The 21646-nt window shown below is 44.0% G+C and overlaps 1 protein-coding gene across 1 annotated transcript in view; it reads left to right on the top strand.

Annotated features, from left to right (window-relative positions):
* Positions 1-21646, top strand: part of TNR (tenascin R) — a 408870-nt gene that overhangs the window by 322530 nt on the left and 64694 nt on the right. The window contains exons 4-8 of the mRNA XM_072830721.1: positions 1324-1800; positions 7850-8113; positions 11366-11481; positions 13749-13899; positions 18954-19223. Coding sequence (XP_072686822.1) covers positions 1324-1800; positions 7850-8113; positions 11366-11481; positions 13749-13899; positions 18954-19223 — 1278 coding nt within the window. The remainder of the gene's footprint in view (positions 1-1323; positions 1801-7849; positions 8114-11365; positions 11482-13748; positions 13900-18953; positions 19224-21646) is intronic.

The raw sequence follows: 21646 nt of genomic DNA, 5'->3' as shown, positions 1-21646 counted from the left end.
GTCCGTGGACATGAACTCTTGGCTGCCCAGGGCTCCCATCAGGCTCCCCGGCAGAGGTGAAAAATCCACAAGCAAGAACCGTGTTAAACCGAGTCAGTGCAGTGTCCTTACAGACTGTGGGGCTAGGTAAAGTGGCAGAATTTAAAAAGGATATAACTTGGGGCACCTGGGGGACTCAGTGGTTGAGTGTCTGCCTTCGGCTCAGGGTGTCATCCTGGGGTCCTGGGATCGAGTCCTGCATCAGGATCCACAGAGCCTGCTTCTCCCTCTGCCTGTATCTTTGCTTCTCTCTGTTATGTCTCTCATGAACAAATAAATACATAATTTTTTTAAAAAAATTAAAAATAAAAAAGAATATAACTTACTTGACTTCAGATCCCCAGAGTCAACTGCAGAGAAGGATGCCAAGCAGGTTCTGGGCTCGTATATGCTTAATTAGTTTATTTCACTCATATTAGACAGATAAATTAACCACTGCATTCTAGCGTGGGAAGGGCTAGGACAGAGACATACAGAGAATCCAAAAAGATCACAGCAAACAGTAACTAAATGATACTGAAGTTATGAGAAGCCTTAGAAGTGACCCTGGTGCTGAGCTGTGATAAATGAGCAAGGTTAGTTAGAAGGCAGAAAGGAGAGGGAGCAGGACTGGTCTGTAGCGCATATGACCTTGGCCTGCATAGCAGACTCGGTGCTCAGCCTACATCCCCTGGGGTCTCCATCAGTCTCCACAGCCAGCTCCTGGGCATCTTTGTCAGGGACCCTCCTTGGGCTGAGGGAACCTCCGTGGCCTAACCAAGGAGACAGGGGAAGAGGTTGAGCACTTATACCACCCCAGGAGAGCCCTCAAGCCATGGTGAGGTGTGACCTGCACTGTGGCCAGAGTGCCCTGCAGGATTAAACCCAAAATCCTTCCAGGGATTTTGCCCCCTTGACATACCCTGGCTTGGGCTCCTCCTTCCCCAATCTCCCCTTCTCCCTGATGGGTTTCTCCTGGGAGAACTTTCTAATAAATCACCTTGACCTAAGTCCCCAACCAAAGTCGACTTCTAAGGGAACCCAAGCAAAGACACACCGAAGGTGAGCTCCTGGGGAACAAGGGGCCAGATCTCATTCATCCTTGCTCCCAGCACTGGGCTAGGCACAGGCAATCCAGATTGGGTGAAAATATTTATGGAATTGGTTATGTATCAAAGTTGAGCCTGACTCTCAGCCATACAAAACTGATCAGAGAGAGAGGAGAGGTCTCTGCCCACCTCTCCCCGTGCGCCAATTACGGGATGTGCCGCTGCTGCCCTCTGACCTTCTCCTTGACTGTTCCAGGACAACTGGACTACATCCCTCACTGTAGTGGCCACGGCAACTTTAGCCTCCAGTCCTGCGGCTGCATCTGCAATGAAGGCTGGTTCGGCAAGAACTGCTCCGAGCCCTACTGCCCGCTGGGCTGCTCCAGCCGGGGCGTGTGTGTGGACGGCCAGTGCGTCTGTGACAGCGAGTACAGCGGGGGCGACTGCTCTGAGCTCCGGTGCCCGACAGACTGCAGCTCCCGGGGGCTCTGCGTAGATGGAGAGTGTGTCTGTGAAGAGCCCTACACAGGCGAGGACTGCAGTGAGCTGAGGTGCCCCGGGGACTGTTCGGGGCAGGGGAGATGCGCCAATGGCACCTGCTTCTGCCAGGAGGGCTACATGGGGGAGGACTGCAGTCAACGGCAGTGTCTGAACGCCTGCAGCGGGCGAGGACACTGCCAGGAGGGGCTTTGCTTCTGTGAAGACGGCTACCTGGGCCCTGACTGTTCGGCAGGTAGGAAGGGAGATAGGAAGGGGGGCTGCAGAGGGCATGTGGTGAACTAATCGGAGGTGGGAATAGAGATGGGAGGAAAGGTGGAATCAGGTACTGAATGATTCCCTGTCAGGTTGTGCTCATTTGCTTTAACAAGAGAGCCGATGTCTTGAGTCAATCACAATTGATGAAGTGGACTTAAGGGAGAAAGGGCAGAAACCAGAAAAGGTCAAGTTTAGGCTGAAAGTTGGATCTTACCCCTGAGACTGGAGCAAGGCAACACAAATGATGTTGACAACATTCCACTGTCCTTGAGGTGGAGGAAAACAAAGAGACACCATGGGGCCCCCACTCTCCAGTTCAGGGGGCTTCCAAGGGCTCCACCTGCCCCCAAGCACCCTCCTTGCCTATTGCCATATTCCAGGGACACATCCTTTTCCAATGCTACTGCACAAGAGAGTGGATAGTTTAGTCTGTGGTAAATGGACTAAGTAGCACTCTGGTTATTTCATAACTCACATATTACAAGGGCTTACTATTAATGAAATGATTGAGTGTCCTCACAGGAAAAAATAAAAGTATTTCTAGAAAGAAATTAAATGTAAACAGGAATAAAATCCTAAAGGCATCAAGCAACAACTCATATCCTAACAATTAGTACAGATTATTAAAAGGCTGTGACTCACTTTGTTCCAGCTGACATCGAGCAAATTGGAAGCAATGCCATCCATAGTCTAACGCTGTGGAAACTGATACAAAAGCGATGTCCTGAAATGAAGATCTAAATCCAACAGAGGGAAAAATATTAATACCTCACTGGAGATTTTTGTTTTACCTAAAATTAGATGATTATTGCTCATCCTCTTCTGATTGAATCAGTGATTCTTGCTGATACGTTTTGTTTATGTATAAGGTTAAGTGATTGATTTTGATCCTTTCCATTTATGATTGAATCCATAACAGTAGGTTCAGAGTGCCCACTGGGAAGATTTAAAATAAAAAAATAATAGCAATCAAATATCTTTAAACCTGATGGGTTGTCTCCTGGAAGGCCAGCTTCCCCAGCTTTCTGTTCTTTAGCATCACCAGTGATTCCCACCTAAATAAGTGGACCAGTCAGACCAGGTCCCTACACCGATAACTTCAATTTACATTCTTTTAAAAGATCAATGTCAATAATGAAAAAACAAAACAGTGACATACTGCTTAGGAAAATGATTCTTTTCATGTTCCTTAATTTTTTCCCATATTGTTATTTTATTTAGACTCTCAATTTTGTTTACTGAACTGAAATGCCTTTCTAAAAACACAAAGAGTTGTTATACCAATTGTTCCAAAGGAAAATCCAAACAGAAGTTAAGCCTCATCACTAAGTTAAGTCTTGTTTGAATCCAATCACTAGGGAGTTGCTGGCAAGGGGAGGCTGAGACATGTCCCTGGTTTCCAGCCTCAGGACGAGGCTCCATGTGGCCCCATCACAGGATGCTAAGGGTTAGCTTGAGCCATTGTTATGGATGGCTATTCTGTAGCCCACAAGCTTCTTAATAGAAAAAAATCTTTGTTGGGCTATATAAATCTACCATATTCCTGACCCAGCTTTTCTACAAGAATGGGTCCATTTGCAAACAAAATCTCAATCTGATCCAGACTGAACTAGAGATAAACCCACCTGGTCACTCAGGGAAAACTCAGCAGCTGCTGGCGTAATCACAACTGTGTTGAGTTCCCAAACCATGAATACATGTTACCTCCAACACATTACCTCTGTGCTGTTTGAAGAAGACTTCTGGAGGCCCAGATGAATTACTTTACAAGTTCCAAAAGCATGTGAGGAAGGACAGTTGCATAACCTCTACCTGTTTCTATAGCAACCCTGGAGCCATCACTCATTGCAGGAGGTTCTGCTCTCAATGCCTGCCTTTTAAACCAAACACCACAGGTCTCTTCCAGAGAAGTATCTAGGTCATTATCTAAAGTGCTACTTTGCTTGCTCTTTGTGAGAAGGCTGTGGGAGAGGGGACAATTTACCCACTGTTTGACATTTCTGGCCAGATGCACACACCATGGCGTTACTGCTTCCCTCGCCAGCAGGAGTGAGGACAGGAGAGAGAAGAATAAGGAAGGTGAAATCATGGAGAGCCACAAAATATACCCCAGCACGAGTCCTTCTTTTCTCTTTGGCAAGGCCACAGCATATAGCTGCCCATCGTGTGGGCTTCATTCTGAGCCCTCTAGACCACTAGCGCTTGGATACAACTGAATAGCCTTGACAAGGCCACTATATTTGACTCCAAGCCTTGATCTTTGCTCATAGCATGCCATGGGACAAAATTTCAACCTTTCTGCCTCTGTTCTCTGGCCATGTAAAGATAATAGAACAAAAAATTTCATGAATATGAATGCTCAAAACAAGCCATAGAAAGAAGCTATCCTGGGCTTCTCATTTTACAAATTTAAAAAGCAGCAGTCCAGAGAGACAGAAAGATTTTTCCAGAGCCAGACCACTAATGAATGGCGGAGCAAGAATGAGAACCCTGGTCTCCTACCAACTTCTAGCACTCTTTAATCCTCTCCGGGATGCTAAGTAGAGTGGAATGAAAATTTTAAATGCCTCGTACGCAAAGAAATAATAGTCTTTCGGTGGGAAAGCCAAGCCCTGTCAAATGATTTTTTTAAAAGGCATCAGAGGTAGGGTAGAGAAGCATGTTGAACTATTTGTCCACATCTGTCCCGAGTGAAGGAGGTTAGCACAGGATCTGTCCAGTGAACTGGCCCAAACTCCCTATGAGTCAGCAGGATTAAAGAACCACCAGAGCGGGGACTTGAAACAATCCAGATTGCTGTTCCCTGGACTTCACTCAGACCTGTGGAGATCCATCAACGTCAGCCTCTGCCTCTGCCCGCACTACAGCCAGCCCAACCTTTGGCACCTGAAATTACTCACTACTTGGAGCAAGGCACTTTATGGAACTCATTCCAACAGCTCTCAGCACATATGTGCACAACTGACGCAAGATCTAAAAAGTAAACAGCATGGAGTCTTTGCAGATAAGCAATTCCAATTCTTCAAACCACAATTTATTCCCTTTTAACTGCCTACTCTTCCCCAAAGTTCAAAGTTGGAACCCCAAAGAAAGTAAGACTACATATACTTTCTTCTGTCCTCAACTCATTGAATCAGGCATATGGCTCCTCTACAGTTTTTTTTTTAAATATTCAATATCATTTCATCTTATGAGAATTACTGACACCTAATGTACACAGCTGCTGCTAAGTTATAGGGCAAGGGCTGGTGGTCATGGCTTCTTCCATTGAGCTACAGGCCCCAAGAGTACTTTCACCACAAACAACACTATTGCTGCTTTATCATCACAAGTGAAGGCAGTGTTTACCATCAGGCTCTGGTCTCAAGATAAAAAATTTGCCAAGTTAAGCTGTCAAGATAAAAAAAATCCTTCTACACTCCTTTTTTACTTTAAAATCCCAAAGTTCTCTGCTTGAATCATTATTAGCTTCATTTTCTGGAAGAAGGAACCAAAAAGAAATACACTGACTTGTCCCAAGTGCCCTAGGAGTTGTTGATGTCTTGAAATTTGGCATGGCCATTTCTATGACTATGACAGGAGAAGTCCCACATAGGAAAGTTGGAATCAGCTGTGTTAAATCACAAGAGGCAGGCAGTAGCGAATCCTTTTTAAAATAAGTTTCTTACCTCTAGGATAAGCACCAGTCAGGAATCCATATCTTAAAGAATTGTCTGAATTCCCCTTTACTATAGTTTACTTAAATGGTTGTGAGTAAATAAAAAAGGCATCTGGCATAATCCGTAACTTGTCCTACAAACTGTAGGCTAAAAGAACACTAAAGCATAGAAGACCTGGGTTTGAGAACCAATTCTAACCCAAATCCCTAACTTTTAGCAAGTCCCTGGGTCTCCGTTTCTTCATTTGTAAAGTTGGGATAATTATATCTACCCAATCTATCTCTTAGGGCTGCCATTAAAGGACTCTAACATTTCACATACATGGTGTGTCTGAACATATTTTATAGACTGTGAAATGCTGTGCAAATGTAAAGTGGAATTGCTTACTGGGTAAGAGGTTCTAGAGCCATATTGCCGGGTTCAAATCCTAACTTCTGTGTTTGCTGACTATGGGATCCTGTTTCCTCATCTGTAAAATAATCGTAATAATAATAATACCTATCTCACAGTGTTGAGAGGTGAGGGGACAAAATGAGATAGTCTGCCTAAGAGTGGTTGGCATTGTGCCTGGTGTACAATAAATGCTCAATATAATCATGCAGTACTGACAGATTCTATATATAAATTGATCTTCCCTTAGCCCAGGGCCTGTGTGCATTATACAGGCTGTCCCAAAAATCTTAGTGCAGTTCAGAACTTTAATAATGTCAGAATTAGAAATGGTATAAGCTTCTAAATGATCATTTAATTATTTAAATCTCATTTACATACATTTAGTTTTATCAATTTAAGAAAAACAAATGTTTAGGTTTTTTTTGTTTCAGTCAGCAGTTGTTATCTCCAATCACAGGGAGCTCTGCTTTCTAGACTATTTTCTACAATGAATGGTTTGGGCAAAAACAGTCAAAGCAAATGACCAAAGCTGCAAATATATGATCCTAATTTCCATCCTATGAGTCTGAGTTAAAGGGCTCATCATTCCTGCCTCTGCTGATTATTTGAAGGCACTTGTGTGAGCACAACAGAGAAGACAGACATTCTCCACACACACAGTCCTGTGAATAACAGCTGGCTCAGTCTTATGCTCTTGTGAAGGTGAAAGAGTGAGGACATCCAGAGGAAACATTCACAAAGCCAGCGACAACTCTTTAACCTCCTAACATCTTCCCTACATGTAAATTTATAAGTTAATTACAACTATTTCAATATTGTCCCAATTTTTTATTTAATCCTGGGCAGGTCCAATGACTGGCAGGCAGGAGTTAGCCTCCCAGTGGGTTTAAAAGGTTCAATTATTTAACACCCACACTCCTGGTGAGTCTTCACTTCCTAAAGGAACCATACATGAAAGACTATGTCAAGGAGGTTTATTCTTGGGTGATACTTTGAGTAACATTTGAGATGTGGGACAAGACAGAAAAATAAGCCCTCAAGAATGCTTCTTTATCATCATCTCCAAGATCAAGGCTCATAAAAATTAGTCTAAAACAAGTTACATTTCTTTCAAAACTTAAATGGCCTCTTTTTAAAAGGGAAAACAATACAATAAAAGGTTTTTGAATGTCTTCATTGGGCAATGACATCCAGGACTTACTGTTTTGACTTCTTACATTTTGCAAGATAACCAGGAATAAGCCTTTATTCCCACTTGCCAAATCAAATATTGGTTCCTCAGGTAATCTGGTGACATACCTTTATTAAACTACCAAAAATGTTGGCCAGTGGTGTGCTGTTAAATAGGTAATAATTAGCTCTCTGAGGGAAAAAATTAAAAACCTTGCTTTGTAGCATTTGTCAGTTTCTGTGGTGGAAATACTCATTCCACGGCCAATTTCAAACTACCAACATGACATATGTCACTAAACACAGGGTCGGGAACAGCTGTGCAGTAGAAGGCGGTTCTACAGTATTTCCACCAGAGAGGTACAACACATGTAAATTACCTCAAGGGCATAGATAACAGTAAAATGTAGTGAAATAAATTAAAAGTGATGAGTTTTGAGTATTTATCACCTTTGTTTTTAATGCAATTTACTTAACCGTAAGTTTATAAAATTTAATCTTTAATGATGGCTATATTTAACAATGGTCTTGAAAGATTCCTGAAAATTTGACATTCAACTTTCACAAGCTAGCAAGAGCTGGCTCCGGCACACGATTAACTCATGGCCCTATGGAGATAGAGGTACTAAGCACAGAAAAGACAAGAACCTGCCCACAAAAGGAGTTACAAATCACTCAAAGCCAGTGAGCAGAGCAGGACATATAGACAGGGTATATGGGGTGAGAGGTGAAGAAGAAAGTTGAGTCCAGGATGGGGAAGGCAGTCCTCTGAGCTCATGCTATCTGTGTATTGCCTCCCGGTAGTTGCCCCTCCAGAGGACTTGCGAGTGGCTGGTATCAGCGACAGGTCCATTGAGCTGGAATGGGACAGGCCGATGGCAGTGACGGAATATGTGATCTCTTACCAGCCGATGGCCCTGGGGGGCCTCCAGCTCCAGCAGCGGGTACCTGGAGATTGGAGTGGTGTCACCATCACGGAGCTGGAGCCAGGTCTCACCTACAACATCAGCGTCTACGCTGTCATTAGCAACATCCTCAGCCTTCCCATCACTGCCAAGGTGGCCACCCGTACGTAACATTTCCCCATCCTACTTCATTTTTCTTTTCTCCTACATGAGATCATGGGCATTCATGATAGTAGTGTCTTTTCTTAATTCTTCCGGGATGCCTGCAATAATCACTGCTCTTCAGGGGAAGGACTTCCAACGTGCCCTACTTGGAAAGGATAAATCATTAAAAAGGCACTTCCGATTAAGAGAATTTCCAGATTCAGGCAGCTCTCATCCATTAGAGAACCAAAGGGACAAAAAGCAATTATTGAGTTCTAACTTGCTATAAGCTCGAGTCTGATTAGAAGTCAAAGAAAGTATGAGGCTTATACAGACTTTGAATCTAGTTAAGGATTTGAAATCAGAGATATGAAATAGGACATATAATAAGCAAGTGCTAAATGGTATGTTACAGATGGTAAGGGTATAGCAGAGTGGGGAAAAAAATCTTATTTAAAACTGCACTGACGACACCCACTTCTCCTCGTAGAGAGGTGGCATAATTTCTTCATGGTCTTTTGTTTAGCGAAACATAGTCTATTTTCATTATAAAAGTTGAGGCTCTAGAGGATAGTTTAGAAAGAGTCAGTGGAGAGAAAAGAAAGGTTGAGACAGAGACAGAGGCCAGATAAACTGCTCTCTGTAAGAAATAGTTTTCTTTTTTTATGTAGAACAGGGAAAAATTCCTGTAGCTGCAGCTCTGTATTTTACATGTTTTTATTTAAGCATAGAAAAATCTTGAAAGATTGCATGTCACGTATTAACATTGGCTACAGTAAAGAGTAGCCAATAGGAAGGCGTTGTTATTTCTTTATATACCTCTGGTTTCTTAAATCTTTTCCAATATTTCCCCTCCACCTCTCAGATGCCAGGTAGGTGACTTACAATTCAACTCTGACACTATCTACCTGGAGTGAATGTCAGATCCCACAGGTTAGGGCCTGAGTCTCACAGGATTGCTCCCCACCTCCGGTGTCAGTCACAGGTCCAAGGCGGTCACCGGTACTTCTGAGTGAACAGCTGTAAATTCAAGGGGTTCCCAAAACCCTTCCTTAGGTTTGATAATTCCTTAAAACAATTCACAGAACTCGGGAAAGTGCTTTACTTACCAGTACTGTCTTATTACAAAGGATACAACTCAGAAACAACCAAATCAAAGCGATGCATATCGCAAGGTACGGGGGATGGGGTGCAGAGCCTCTGTATCCTCTCTGGACACATCAGCCTTCCAGCACCTCAATGTGTTCACCAACCTGGAAACTCTCCAAACCTTGCTGTTTAGAGATTTTTATGGAGGTTTCACTATGTAGGCATGATTGGATGGATCGCTGGCCATTGGTAATTAAGTCAGTTTCCAGCCAGTCTCCCCTCCCTAGAAGTGGGAAGTTGGAGCCGCAAGTTCTGATCTTTTAAGTCATGCCGTGTTTTTTTTGGAGACCGTCTAGTTATCTCACAACCATACAACAGATAATCTTATCACTCCGGAGATTCCAAAAGTTTTAGGAGCGTGTGCCAGGAACCAGGGACAAAAACCAAATACTTTTTATTATATCATGCAGATATTTTAGTGGTAGCAGGAAACTAGCGCAGGAAGTGACCGTGAAACAGGAGCCCCTGAGTCAGTAAGTGGGACTTACCACCAAATAAGGGATAAGACATTTCCATCCATTTTATGTAGGTCTCAAAGGACAAGATGGTATTTGGAAAACAAATGCCATGAAAGTTCAGAGAAGGGAGAGGTCAAAGGAAGAAGAGCTGGCCTTGAAGTCCTCATGGACTTGAGTTGCACTCTGAAGGCTAGGGATCAACTGGCACAGAGGAAAAGATTTAAGAAATCATCCCATTCCTTTGCTTTCCAGGTGACAGAGATCCTTATAATACTGGATTCCCCCTATGAATGCTGACTGTAAATATGCCTATAATTATCTCTGTTTATATTTGACCTTTTTTAAAAAAAATTCCTCTGGTGCCTCAGAACCAGTTTTAAATATCTTCGATGATTGTGCAGAGAGGCAGGTCACCATCTGCCGCTTTTCCCACCTTGCTCTGGGATGAGTCACCACCAGCAAGTGCCTGGCCCGACTCCCAGGCGTCTCCTCTCTCATCCACGTGCACGCACAGTGATGAGGTTTCCGTCCCCCATGGCGTGTATATTATGCCAATCCAGGGCATCCCCTCAGGCAAGCTCCCAGGTGACAAGGACAAAATCATGTAAACTCACCTGACATGCCTTTCAGTAGGTTCAGAATCAGACCTGCCTTTCAACCAAGAAGCATGAGGAAGCTTCCCAACAGGAAGGATGAGAATCTGTCTGTTTTCCAATGGAATATCCCACAAGAGGCAAAGCTAACATGGGAGTGGGCTCCCTGGAGAACTGAGAAAAGTCATGCTGTCGTATCTCAGGGCTGGTTATTGGAACTCCATTAGGACAAGCATACCTCCACCTCACCGAACCTGTGCATGCCTGTGTGTGTGTGTATGTGTATGTATGTGTATGTGTATGTGTCTGTGTATGTGTGTGGGTGGGGGTAGTAAAGGAGGAGATTAAGCAAGGAATGAAAAGCAAGATAAGTGAGGCAAAGGTGAGTGAGGAAGAGAAGAGACAAATGATGAAGAACTGGAGAAAAGAAGGAGACAATGGAATGAGAACAAAAATCCCAGGATCTACCATTGTGCTTTGAGTGTGCCTTCGCTTGCTTCATGTACATAAAATGGAACTCTTAAACCATCCTAAACACTGTGATTTGAGCTAAACAAAATATTCTGATTGCACATGAGATGATCAGAAAAAACATTCTAGTCTTTTTTCTGAAGTTGGCCTGTGCCTTTAGCTCATTTTGTGCCTCCCTCTTCCTGAGTGTGAAATGGGAACATTTTATGGCCTCTCAGGAATCCTTAGAGCCTCCAAAGATAGCATTCAGTCATCTGAGAAAGACATCATATTAAGTACCAAGATTTGCCATATTAGTAAGGGAAGAAAAGGGTGTCTCTCTTGTATTTTAATATTAACCTATTATGGAATAGAAAGCATTTTAAAAATATTGATTGGATTAGATTTAAGTTCACTCAGGTAAACCAATACAGAGCAGAACCAGGGCCCCCACAGAGCAGGCCAATCCTGCACCTGGGACCCATTGTGTCTTCAGTAAGATTGGGATGGCCCACTGCACCCAAGGTGTGGAGGGATCGCACCCAGGCAAAGCCCCAGGTGATGCTCTCTGCCTGTGCCAGGGATAGCCATGACATGGTGACCCATATTGCTGTGTTCCAGATCTCTCCACTCCTCAAGGGCTACACTTCAAGACGATCACAGAGACTACCGTGGAAGTGCAGTGGGAGCCCTTTTCATTCTCCTTTGATGGGTGGGAGATCAGCTTCATTCCAAAGGTAATGTCCACCTGTCACACTCCTAGACAGCCTCATTTGAAGTATTCATATCCTCAGCTTGGAATCGGGGGCTGCAAGGACAGCATTACCCAATATCTCTCTCCACCAGTAAAGGATGCAAAGGGACTTTTGGTGGTGTCTGGGCTATAGAACATCTCTTTCACAAAGGCATGGTGGCCTGACTAGCAAGAGTAGTACTGAGCCTCGCAACCTGGCTTTGAAAGACAGAATGTGGGAAGCAGCCACCAGGCCCAGCTCTCTGCTCAGAAGGCTCTAGGGTTTGGCAAGCTATGATTTTAACAAGTCTGAAAACCAAAACTTCAAAATGTTGGGACTTCTCTTTAGGACATAAGGAAAGCCAGACTGAATCAGTCACATAGCTCCGTTCTGTGCAGAAGATACACCAAAAGTCAGCGTGCATGGCCTCAGTCTCTAAAGGTCAGAGGTATAACACAAAAATACTTTTCGTAACCTATTAATTGAGAAAATTTTCCCTTAAACAAATTATGTTATTAGTTTTTGAGTTAAAAAGTATCCCAATTCATTTCTATTCTTTAAAGTAGCATTTGATTGTGTTAATATAGAACTAACTTTTCCAAGTTGCCAGAGTTGCCTGCCTAGTTTTGGGTTTCCAGAATTTGTTGACCCTACTGATACTCTCCTTAACTCCACCACTCATGGGGAGTATAATGTTTAATCATATGCCTTATTCCATCTTCATCTTTCAATATCAAATAGCATTTTTTCAGTCATTCGTCAGACTTAATGACACATGACACATATTTGGCTAACAAGCGAGTGATCTCACCATTATTTTACTTCAAAATTCTTCGAGGCATGGACTATTGGAGCTACAAAAGACCTTCAAGTTCACAGAGTATGACCCTTTGTTTTACATCTTGTTTAGTTTAAAGAGACTAAGACTAAGACTCAGCAAACTTAAATAACATCAAATTGCTAGCTAGCTAGCTAGTTAGTGGTAGGCTTAAAACAAGAACCCAGGTCTCCAGGGTTCTATCCACTAAACCAAGACTTCCCTCTCTATTTGGATATAGGGGTGTCATGGCAAGCTAAATACAACTAAACAGGCATTCTGTACAACTACCTTCTTATGTGTCTTATCTGCATTAATATGGCCACAAAAGTATGGTAGGCAACTGGTATATAACAGGGCAGAGAGAATCCTATCACCTTGATGCTGAGGCAGAAAAACAACTGTGCTAGGTTGCCTATTTTACATCTAATATGCAAAACTCTAAATAAGACCTTGGCCAGGGCATGCCAAGGTTGAACACATGGCCACATAGAATAACTGTGTCATCTGTAGGTTGTAGCCACTGGCTGGTATGCAGGGGTACAGAGGGGCATGTGTCATATTGATTTATGGGTATGGATATAAATTACATATAGGGCACTCCAGCTGACATAAACAGGGTCTAAAGAATAGGGAAGAAGGAAAGTGACACAAAAAAGAGTCTTCTTGTCCCCTCCATGGGACACACATGGAAAATGTATATATAATAGACAGACTGAGAGGTAGATAGCTAGATGATCCTGGACCCGACATCATCAAATTAATCCTTCTCATTTCCTCCTCTACCAATTTGTCTCTTTTCTCTCTTCTTTGTGTTATCCTTTGTTCCATGCTTCCTTTTTCTCTTTGTACTTCATAGCTGGTTGTGTCACTGACTTCTAACTCATCTGGGTGAAGGGAAAATAAGACATTGACAGATTTGCACCCAGTGTAACACCGTGAAAAACTCCAGACAGAGCAAAATAATAGCTCCAGCTCATTCGAACACTGGGAATGTTTTAGTTTGAAAAATGTTGTATATATACATAAAGATGTTCACAGATATACACAGACACAAGTATACTTTTCTAAAGAGCCAAGGGCATGCTCATCATAATGAATGCCCCAAAATCTGATGGATAGTAACTGTAACCATCAAATATTGACTCTTTGGCAAAAGTCACTCTACATCACCTCATGACCATTTTTTATTGGCAAACTCAATAGACTCAGGAAAGGCCAAAGAAGTGTTCTTGAAAGTTGATTCTCTACTAGCCAAATCCACATAGATTGGTAAGATTCTTACTGAGTCTGCTGGGAGTTTTTCCTGGCTCCAGACATTCAGCTGTCAGCATTATGGGAACAGATGTGGACCCCATTATTAATTAACAATTTGTAATCAGTGTTCCACACTTTTTTCTCCTAGTGATTTTCTCTTTTGCTTTTTCTCCTTCTCCCTTCCCCTGCCCTCCAGAATAATGAAGGAGGGGTGATTGCTCAGCTCCCCAGTGATGTTACATCCTTCAATCAGACAGGACTAAAGCCTGGGGAGGAATACATTGTCAATGTGGTGGCTCTGAAAGAGCAAGCCCGGAGCCCCCCTACCTCGGCCAGCGTCTCTACTGGTGAGTGCTTCCAACCCTTCTCTCTATGCCTACCCTATTTCACTCTGGAATAAGGACTGCAGATTGCCCAAGAAATAGATAACAAAGGGTGCTAGGTTTTATCCCAGAGCTGAAAATGATTTGGGTACCTAGAGATGGAGCTACTCCACCAGATGCTTAGCTGGACATCTTCCCTATTGCTAATCTTTGCAAGCACAGAAATCTGGGAGAGTATTATATGGGAAAAATTCTTTGTTAAGATTTCCAGTGTATTTCTTCTATCTTATTCATTAAGAGGCTTGATTTGTCAGTCCCAAGTATCTTGAGCTTAGGAACGAGCAAGAACTAATTCATCTATTGTGAGATTTGGAGAAAGCCATCCAACCCTTCACAAACTTCCCATCATTTTCCTGTGATGAACAAAAATACCTTTTTCTCTGAGCTGACATGAGGATTAAGTTAGAAAAAGCACACAAAGTGATTAACACTATGTTAATGAGAGAGAGTACTCAATACCTAGTGTATACATATGTACTCAGAGAACAAGATAACACACTTAGAAGTGAAAGCAGGCAGAAACAAATCGTTCAAAACCAGTAGTGTGGTTTGGGTCACTGTTCAAGGTCATGACTTAAATTGATTATTAGTTCATCTCCACACTTAATCTTATGCAAGATCATTGTTTCTAGATTCAACTCAGTAATGCATCATATTTTGCCATATCATTTTCTTAGCTAACAAAGGATGGCCAACTTCAATGCTGTAAATTAGCAATTATGACACATATGTGTATGCCCTCCCCTAAGAATTTCTCAAAAGTTACAAATAGTATCTGATATCATTTTCGGCCTCATTTTATTTATGGGAGAGCTGAGACTTGAAAACTAAGCACTTTTCTCTTTTTCATTAATAGAAAACTGAGATAGGTGAATATTGGTACAGCTTTATTTTTCATAAACTGACATTGACACCTAGGAAAGCCAGTCATGGGTTAGGACAAAGGCCAAGTTGGCTAGGACAAAGGCCAAGTTGGCTAGAAAAAAGAACCACAAGACCATGTAATGAGGACCATGTTTATGGATTAGTGATTCATAGTTTGCTAATTGGATCCAAACTAAATAGCATCAGGTGCTGAGGCTTATGCTCAGTCTAGAAAACATTGGTTTTAGACTATTGTGGCATTAGATTATGTTCCATTAGAGCACTAGGGCTCCATGGCAGTGGCTCAAGGCAAAGCTGAAGGGGAGATTCAGGCCTCTGATTACACCCACACTCATGCCCAACACAGCCTCTTACCAAGGCAGCTCCACCTGTTTTGTATTTTGTACGGTCACTTAAGATTTTGTTCTTTAAAAGAAAAGAATATAATTCCCCTCCCCCCAAAAAGGCTTTAAAACTCCTGTTCTAATGCAAATATGTTTTAGAAGACACTCCATAGCCACAAAACCTAAAAGTGCTCTGTAGGAATTTCTTCAGATGCCAGTGACTAGAGTTTTCCACAACTCCATTCCCCAAGGTTATGCTGGAACCTGACATTTCATGACCTGTGTAGATGTCCCTCCTCTGGGATGGAACACTTCAGCATCTCCAAGTCATTCCTGTGAAATGATATTAAGAAAACATGAGTGGAAAACAAAAGCCTAGATGAAGAAGATGGTTCAGAAGAGGGCAGGGAAGAGCGTTACAGCTGTAGAAAGTTTTTCCTCCAAACTTGGGGAAGATAGTTTAACCCTGCCTCAATCTTCTCCTCAAACCACATTTTTATGAAATTTGCAATATTTTTTGGTTTGGAAGTTCCTTATGATTCAAATTCCAGATTTAAAAATGTGTGGTAAAGCTAGGCAGATTTTTTTTTTCAATTAAGAAAAATGTCCTAGTTAATATTTTGGCATTGCATACACAGTCATGAAGCAATGGAAAGAAAAATATTTATCCTAGTTTACTTTCTGAGTAGAACTTGTGTTTGTTTAGAAATTAGGACCTAAATTGAAAGCAAGCTGATACCAACTTGACTGGAATGGGGACACACTACTGAGTGGCCAACAAAAGGCCAGAATCCAAGGGTGGCTACAGGAAAGAAGATTGTCTCCTAACCCTGTCGGCTGTTTTCAGGAAATGATTGTTTAATTATTTCCTTCTGCTGAGGTCTGACAGACACCAGCCCCTTCCTGTGAAGCTCAGAGTCCTCATGGGCACTCAGACTGGCTTCTTTATGGAATGCAAATTACTAGAGGGCCAGTACCCTCTGAGCTGCACGATTATATTCCAATATGGATAATCCATTATGATTAGGGTCTTGGGGATTTAAAAGACAAGGCTTTGTCTTTAAAAGACAAAAGCCTTCCAATGTCATTTGAGCTTCTATGACATCTTTTTTCTCAAGAAGCTCCAGATCTTTGAAATGTTTCTCCTTCTTTCTCATGGATACAGAGGATATTCATTTATTTCATTTACTCAACACTCATGTACTTAGTGTCTATGTTTCAGGCTTTATGCGTATACTTCAGCTAGAAGACCATTTCTCCCATTTTGTTATTAAGTCAAATTAAATTTAAAAGTCCCAGGTTACCTAAAACCATTAAATTCAGCATGCCGAAAACATCTGGATGTGTTCTGTTAAATCATAGTATTACACCAAATAGGAAAAACAGAACTTCGTTTTAACTCCAAACCAGGTGGCACCAAAATGGCCTGGTGATTTTCATTTTGGCTGGTACTCAGCCCAAAATCCTAAACTGCTTAATAGAGAGTAAGACCAAACTAGACCTAGAAAGGGTGGGGTGCCCAGAAAAAGGCACTGAAAGACTCTTTCAACTCTGAAAGACTGAGAAAAGCTCAGTCAGACTAAGTCCATCCTAAGGGAGAGGCCCCATTTTGGAGACAGTAGATGGTGGTCCAGAGTGGATTGGTTTTTTAAAAACACTTAGTCAAGACTCTCAGGTAATAAGGAAGAAAAAATTTAACTTAACTAAAGCAAAAAAAAAGAGAATTTACTGAAAGGACATAGAGTGTCTCCTGAAATGCATCTGTATATCACGAAAAACTGGAACCAGAGAATGGAAAGCCAGGTTCACGTTGCTCTGTTTTTCTAGAAGCTCACAAAGTCACTCATTTCTCCTTCTCTACATATATTTGTTCCTAAAATTCTGCACCTAGTTCCTGGGTGCGTACCTCTGTGCGTATGTGTATGTGTGTGTGTGTTGAAGAGGGAGGTCCCCCCAAAGCAATTCTCCGGACATTAGTTGGGTATTCTACAAATCCCACTCAATTCTGACACTATCTACCCAGAGACATAAACAGATTCCACAGTTTGAGGGCTCAGTCCCACAAAACTACCTTCTGCTTCAGATGCCAGTCCAGGTCATTACCTGTGTTTCTGACCAACTGGGTATAAATCAGAGGTTCCCAGAAACACTTCTTCAGGTTTGATTAATTTGTTAGAGTTGCTCCCAGAACTTAGGAAATCCATTTGCTCACAAGCTTACTGGTTTACTCCAAAGGATATTAAAGACTACTAATCCACAACCAGAGGAAGAGACACATTAGGCAAAGCCCTGAACGAAGGAGCTTCTGCCTCTATGTAGTTTGGGGCCCAGCATGGTGGTATGTGGAGGCATTCTGGTTCCCCAACTTGGAAGCGCTCTGAATCCAGTCCTTTTGGGTGTTTACAGAGACTTCATTACAGGCAGGAGTGGGACCAAAATCTCCAGCCCTCTAATCACATGACTCACTCTCCTGGCAAATAGCCCCTGTCCTCACCTCATTAAAGTAACAAAAGACATTATTACTCTCATCACTTAGGAAATTCCAAGGGTTCTAGGAGCTTTGTGCCAGGAAAGAAAAAATATGTATTTATTATAAATCACCCTCTCCCCTCATCACTCCCCTCCCTCCTTTTTTCTCTCTCTCCAGATAAGATGTTCTCTATTTATGTGTGACTATGGTAGAGAATGGTCATATCAGCCACGGCTCTACATGGTCCCAAACCGGCCAACTCGAGAACTTGAGCCTCTGGTTCCAATTCCAAATCCTTGAAGAACATTAGTATTCATTTTAATCAGCTCCAGCAAGAGAGGCAGAGTCATATTATTAATGCAAACATGGAAGCTGGGCCTACTCTTTTAGAAAGTAATGAGTAATTCAGAAAGGACACATTGGCCATGCAGGCCTACCATGAGGAGTTAAGGATAGCATTTTCTATTCTCCTCACTAAGTTCTTTCTTTATCCATTTCTATTCTACATTCTCTCTCCTTCGCCAACCTCACCATTGTCTAAATCACTATGAACAGGACCCCAAGTGGGTGCTGGAATCCCTGAGACACCAACCAGCTTTACTAGGTCACATCACCCCACAATGATGCTCCTCTCGGCCACTCAGCGCCAGAGGCCAGGCCTCAGGAGGGACATATGCTGAATAACCTTGCGGGATTTTGTGTGAGTGCAGTGCCCTTCTAGCTCAGGAATATGCAAGAACAGGCAGGAAAAAATAGCCCACAAGATGCTCTTCCTAAACTAAGGTCCTTTTCTTCCCCCAGAAGAGTGAGTTTTCCCAGAAGGCATGTTTAACGTCCACACTGCAAATGTCTGTTGGGTTGTGGTACTGTCTTAGATTGACTGAGTTGTAGGTGTGGCTGAGCAGGGACATCTCTTGGACATTCATGATGCCCGCTTTGGCAACCGAGTTGGAAGTCTCAGACATTTCAGTAGGATTGATAATCGTATAGATCTTTCCTCAGGGCTCCAAGGAGGTGAGAGAAGGACAGGATACACACACACATACCCCTTCCCTTGCCTGGATGGGGAAATGCCAGCACTGTGACCCCATAGCCTGGTGAGAGCTGGATTCAGGGGAAGTGACGCTGGAGGTGACACTGGAGGTCACTTCCCCTGTTGCCAAACCATGTGTCCTTAGGAAAGTGATTTCATTTCACCGTGTCTCATTTTCCCCCTATCACTGGGATCATAACACCCATCCTGTTTTTGACAGACCCAGCTCTGAGGAGGGAAGGAGAGAGCCGATTTCAACCAACCATTTCTCAGACTTTTTTTTCCTATTTGATCCTTTTTCATTCAGTCATTGATGGACCCACACAGATCCTGGTTCGAGATGTCTCAGACACTGTGGCCTTCGTGGAGTGGACCCCACCTCGAGCCAAAGTCGATTTCATTCTCTTGAAGTACGGCTTGGTGGGTGGGGAAGGTGGGAAGACCACCTTCCGGCTACAGCCTCCCCTGAGTCAATACTCAGTGCAGGCCCTACGGCCAGGGTCCCGCTATGAGGTGTGGGTCAGCGCTGTCCGTGGTGCCAACGAGAGCCAGTCCACGACCACCCAGTTCACCACAGGTAGGCTTAGGGGGTGGCAGGTACGGGGAGGGAGAGTGGGTTGAGCCAGCTTTTGCCATGGTCACAGGAGGGAGTTGAGGGGGGAGGTGACATTGCTCAAGTGCCCACGTCATCACAGACCCTGCAAGAAGGGAGCAAGGGGCAAGGTCCTCAGTGAAGTCACAGGACAGCCCAGAGGAAGGCAGTATACCAGTGTTTGAGGGAACTGGGTGCCCATCCTGCCTCTGCTGTTGGCTGGATCTGTGACCTGATCTAAGGCTCTTCTCTGTGGCTCTCAGGTGTCTCCTTTGGAAAATGAAAAGTTTGTCCTGAAGGCATTGACACGTCCACATTGCTAGCCCAAATGGCAATTTTGTAAGAGTTCAGCAAAGGTGCCCTCCCTCAAGGCACTCTACTGCTATTTGCAGGCATTTGTAATAATTCTATAAATTCATAATAACTACACAGCATGGTGGCCCCCCAAGGAGTCACACGAAGCCCAAACTGTGTGGCTAGCAGGGGGCCTTCTGCCTGAGACTCTGCGACTCATTCTTCCCTTTGCAAACACTAGCAAGAAGGCTAATGGGAGGCCTGCTCCCACATTGCCTCACTGTGATGACCATGCAACCCTCTCCCCAAGACTGTCAGGACTCTAAAAGAGCTTCCCTCATGGTCAGGAAAGGCCAGACGTCCGATGACCTATTCCTGACTCAGAGCCCGTCAGACTGACCAGCTAAGGGGCAAATAGGATGGGCACCAGCCAAAGACAGGCTTCCCAGCTCTCTCACTGGGTCACCAGGGGCTGGGATCAGATAGTGGGTCTCCATTTGACCCAGATTCTCAGTCTTGGTCTCTCGACCTTGGGGAGGTCATAGGTCAAGGAACATCTCTGCCAACTCCAAGTTGTTCAGGAATCAAGGGAAACTGCTAGCATCTATAGGATCTCAGAACCAGCATCTTCTGAAGGGGTAAAGGAGGAAAATCACTAATTCAAGCAACCTACCGTGGTGTGGCCCAAGAGCTCTTACAGGATGGGATAAACCAGTTGAAAGGCTTTGGGGTGGTTCAATCAACAGTACCATTATCCTCCACCTATGTTTAAAAGAAATTGATAGAAAAGGCACAGAATAAAACAGATGGAAGCCAAAATACCCCCTAGATTGGAGTGTGTAGCTTAGTGTTAGAGCCAGATAGGTGCAAGGGGATGCTCCTTGTGCACCTGAGCCCGTCCTCCCACGCAGCAGAAGTTGGGAGACTACTCAGCTTAGTATTTACACCATGGTGGTACACACAGAGGTCTGACCCCAGGGGCAGCTGGCTCCCACGAGAGGGCAGCAGAAGGGCACTGCCTAGGTCCTGCTACAAAACTCACCACTGAGGGAAGTCCACCTTCCCCAGAATTAAGAAAAAGGTCAAACTCTTATACTGGGGCTCCCTCTGCACAGAGAGATTTATTAGGACTGGAAAAAGCATCCCTACTGAAATCCAACAAGTGTGGACGCAGACTAAATGGGGACAGCAGGGTTTGATTCTGAGAGAGAGGTTTCCTCCCAGCTCCTGGGCCAGACTCCACCCCACCCAGGGTACCTGGGTCAGATTGTTCACTGATCACATCTTGGGATCCCCAGTGACTGATTATGCATCTAAAAAAAAGGGGGGGGGGGACTAAATTCTGCCCGTTTCTCTTCCTTCTCCTCCTCCACGTAATCCACATTGCTCAGGGCTGAGCCTGACCTGACACCATGTCCCTTCTTGGTGAATTCAAGGTCGGCCGTTCCCCCGCCACCCCTCGCACCCCGCGACACCGCCTTCTCAGGTCATGAGATCTCCTGGGGGCCGTGAGTCCTGCATTCTGTTCTGAATTTCAAGACAGTTTTTGTTTGAAAAGTGGTTTCTTTGTGCTCTGCTCAGATAAGGAGTTTGAAGAGGCAGAAGAGGAGAAGAGCGCTCTCGAGCAGCGAGATGAAAGGCACTTTCCTGATGTTTAGGGCGACAAGATGGCAGCAGGATTGGCTGGGGGCCCAGGAAAATTCTAATCAAGACAATTACATTACGCCTCCCCGGAGCTCCCCCTGAGTTCCGCTCACTGCTGCGCGATTCTGTTTCCGGTCGCCTGGCAGATTGGCAGCTGTTAGGAAGCTGCCTCCTGGCCTGCCTGCGTCTCTAACCTGCTCGCCTCCACTCGGGGGTGGGCAGGGGCCAGCAGCTCTGCAGGGAGCTCTCAGGGCCCGGGGCTGCCAGCCAAGGGGGGGGGCACCCGAGCCTCGCAGTAGGGCCCTCAGTCATTTCAGAACTCCGCTTAAATTCAAATTAGCCAAAGTGCTTTTCCAGGTGATGTCTTTGACACGAGGAGCGCACTAATTGCACTGGCAATTAAAGCTGAGATTTGTTTCCTGCCTGGTGAGCGGGATATTTGCCTGGGTCTTACAGCGGCTCCCAAAAAG

The sequence above is a fragment of the Canis lupus genome, chromosome 6 (genome assembly GCF_048164855.1).
Source record: "Canis lupus baileyi chromosome 6, mCanLup2.hap1, whole genome shotgun sequence".
Lineage (NCBI taxonomy): Eukaryota > Metazoa > Chordata > Mammalia > Carnivora > Canidae > Canis > Canis lupus.
Note: the sequence above shows the minus strand (reverse complement) of the source record. Positions and strands in the feature narration are given on the sequence as shown.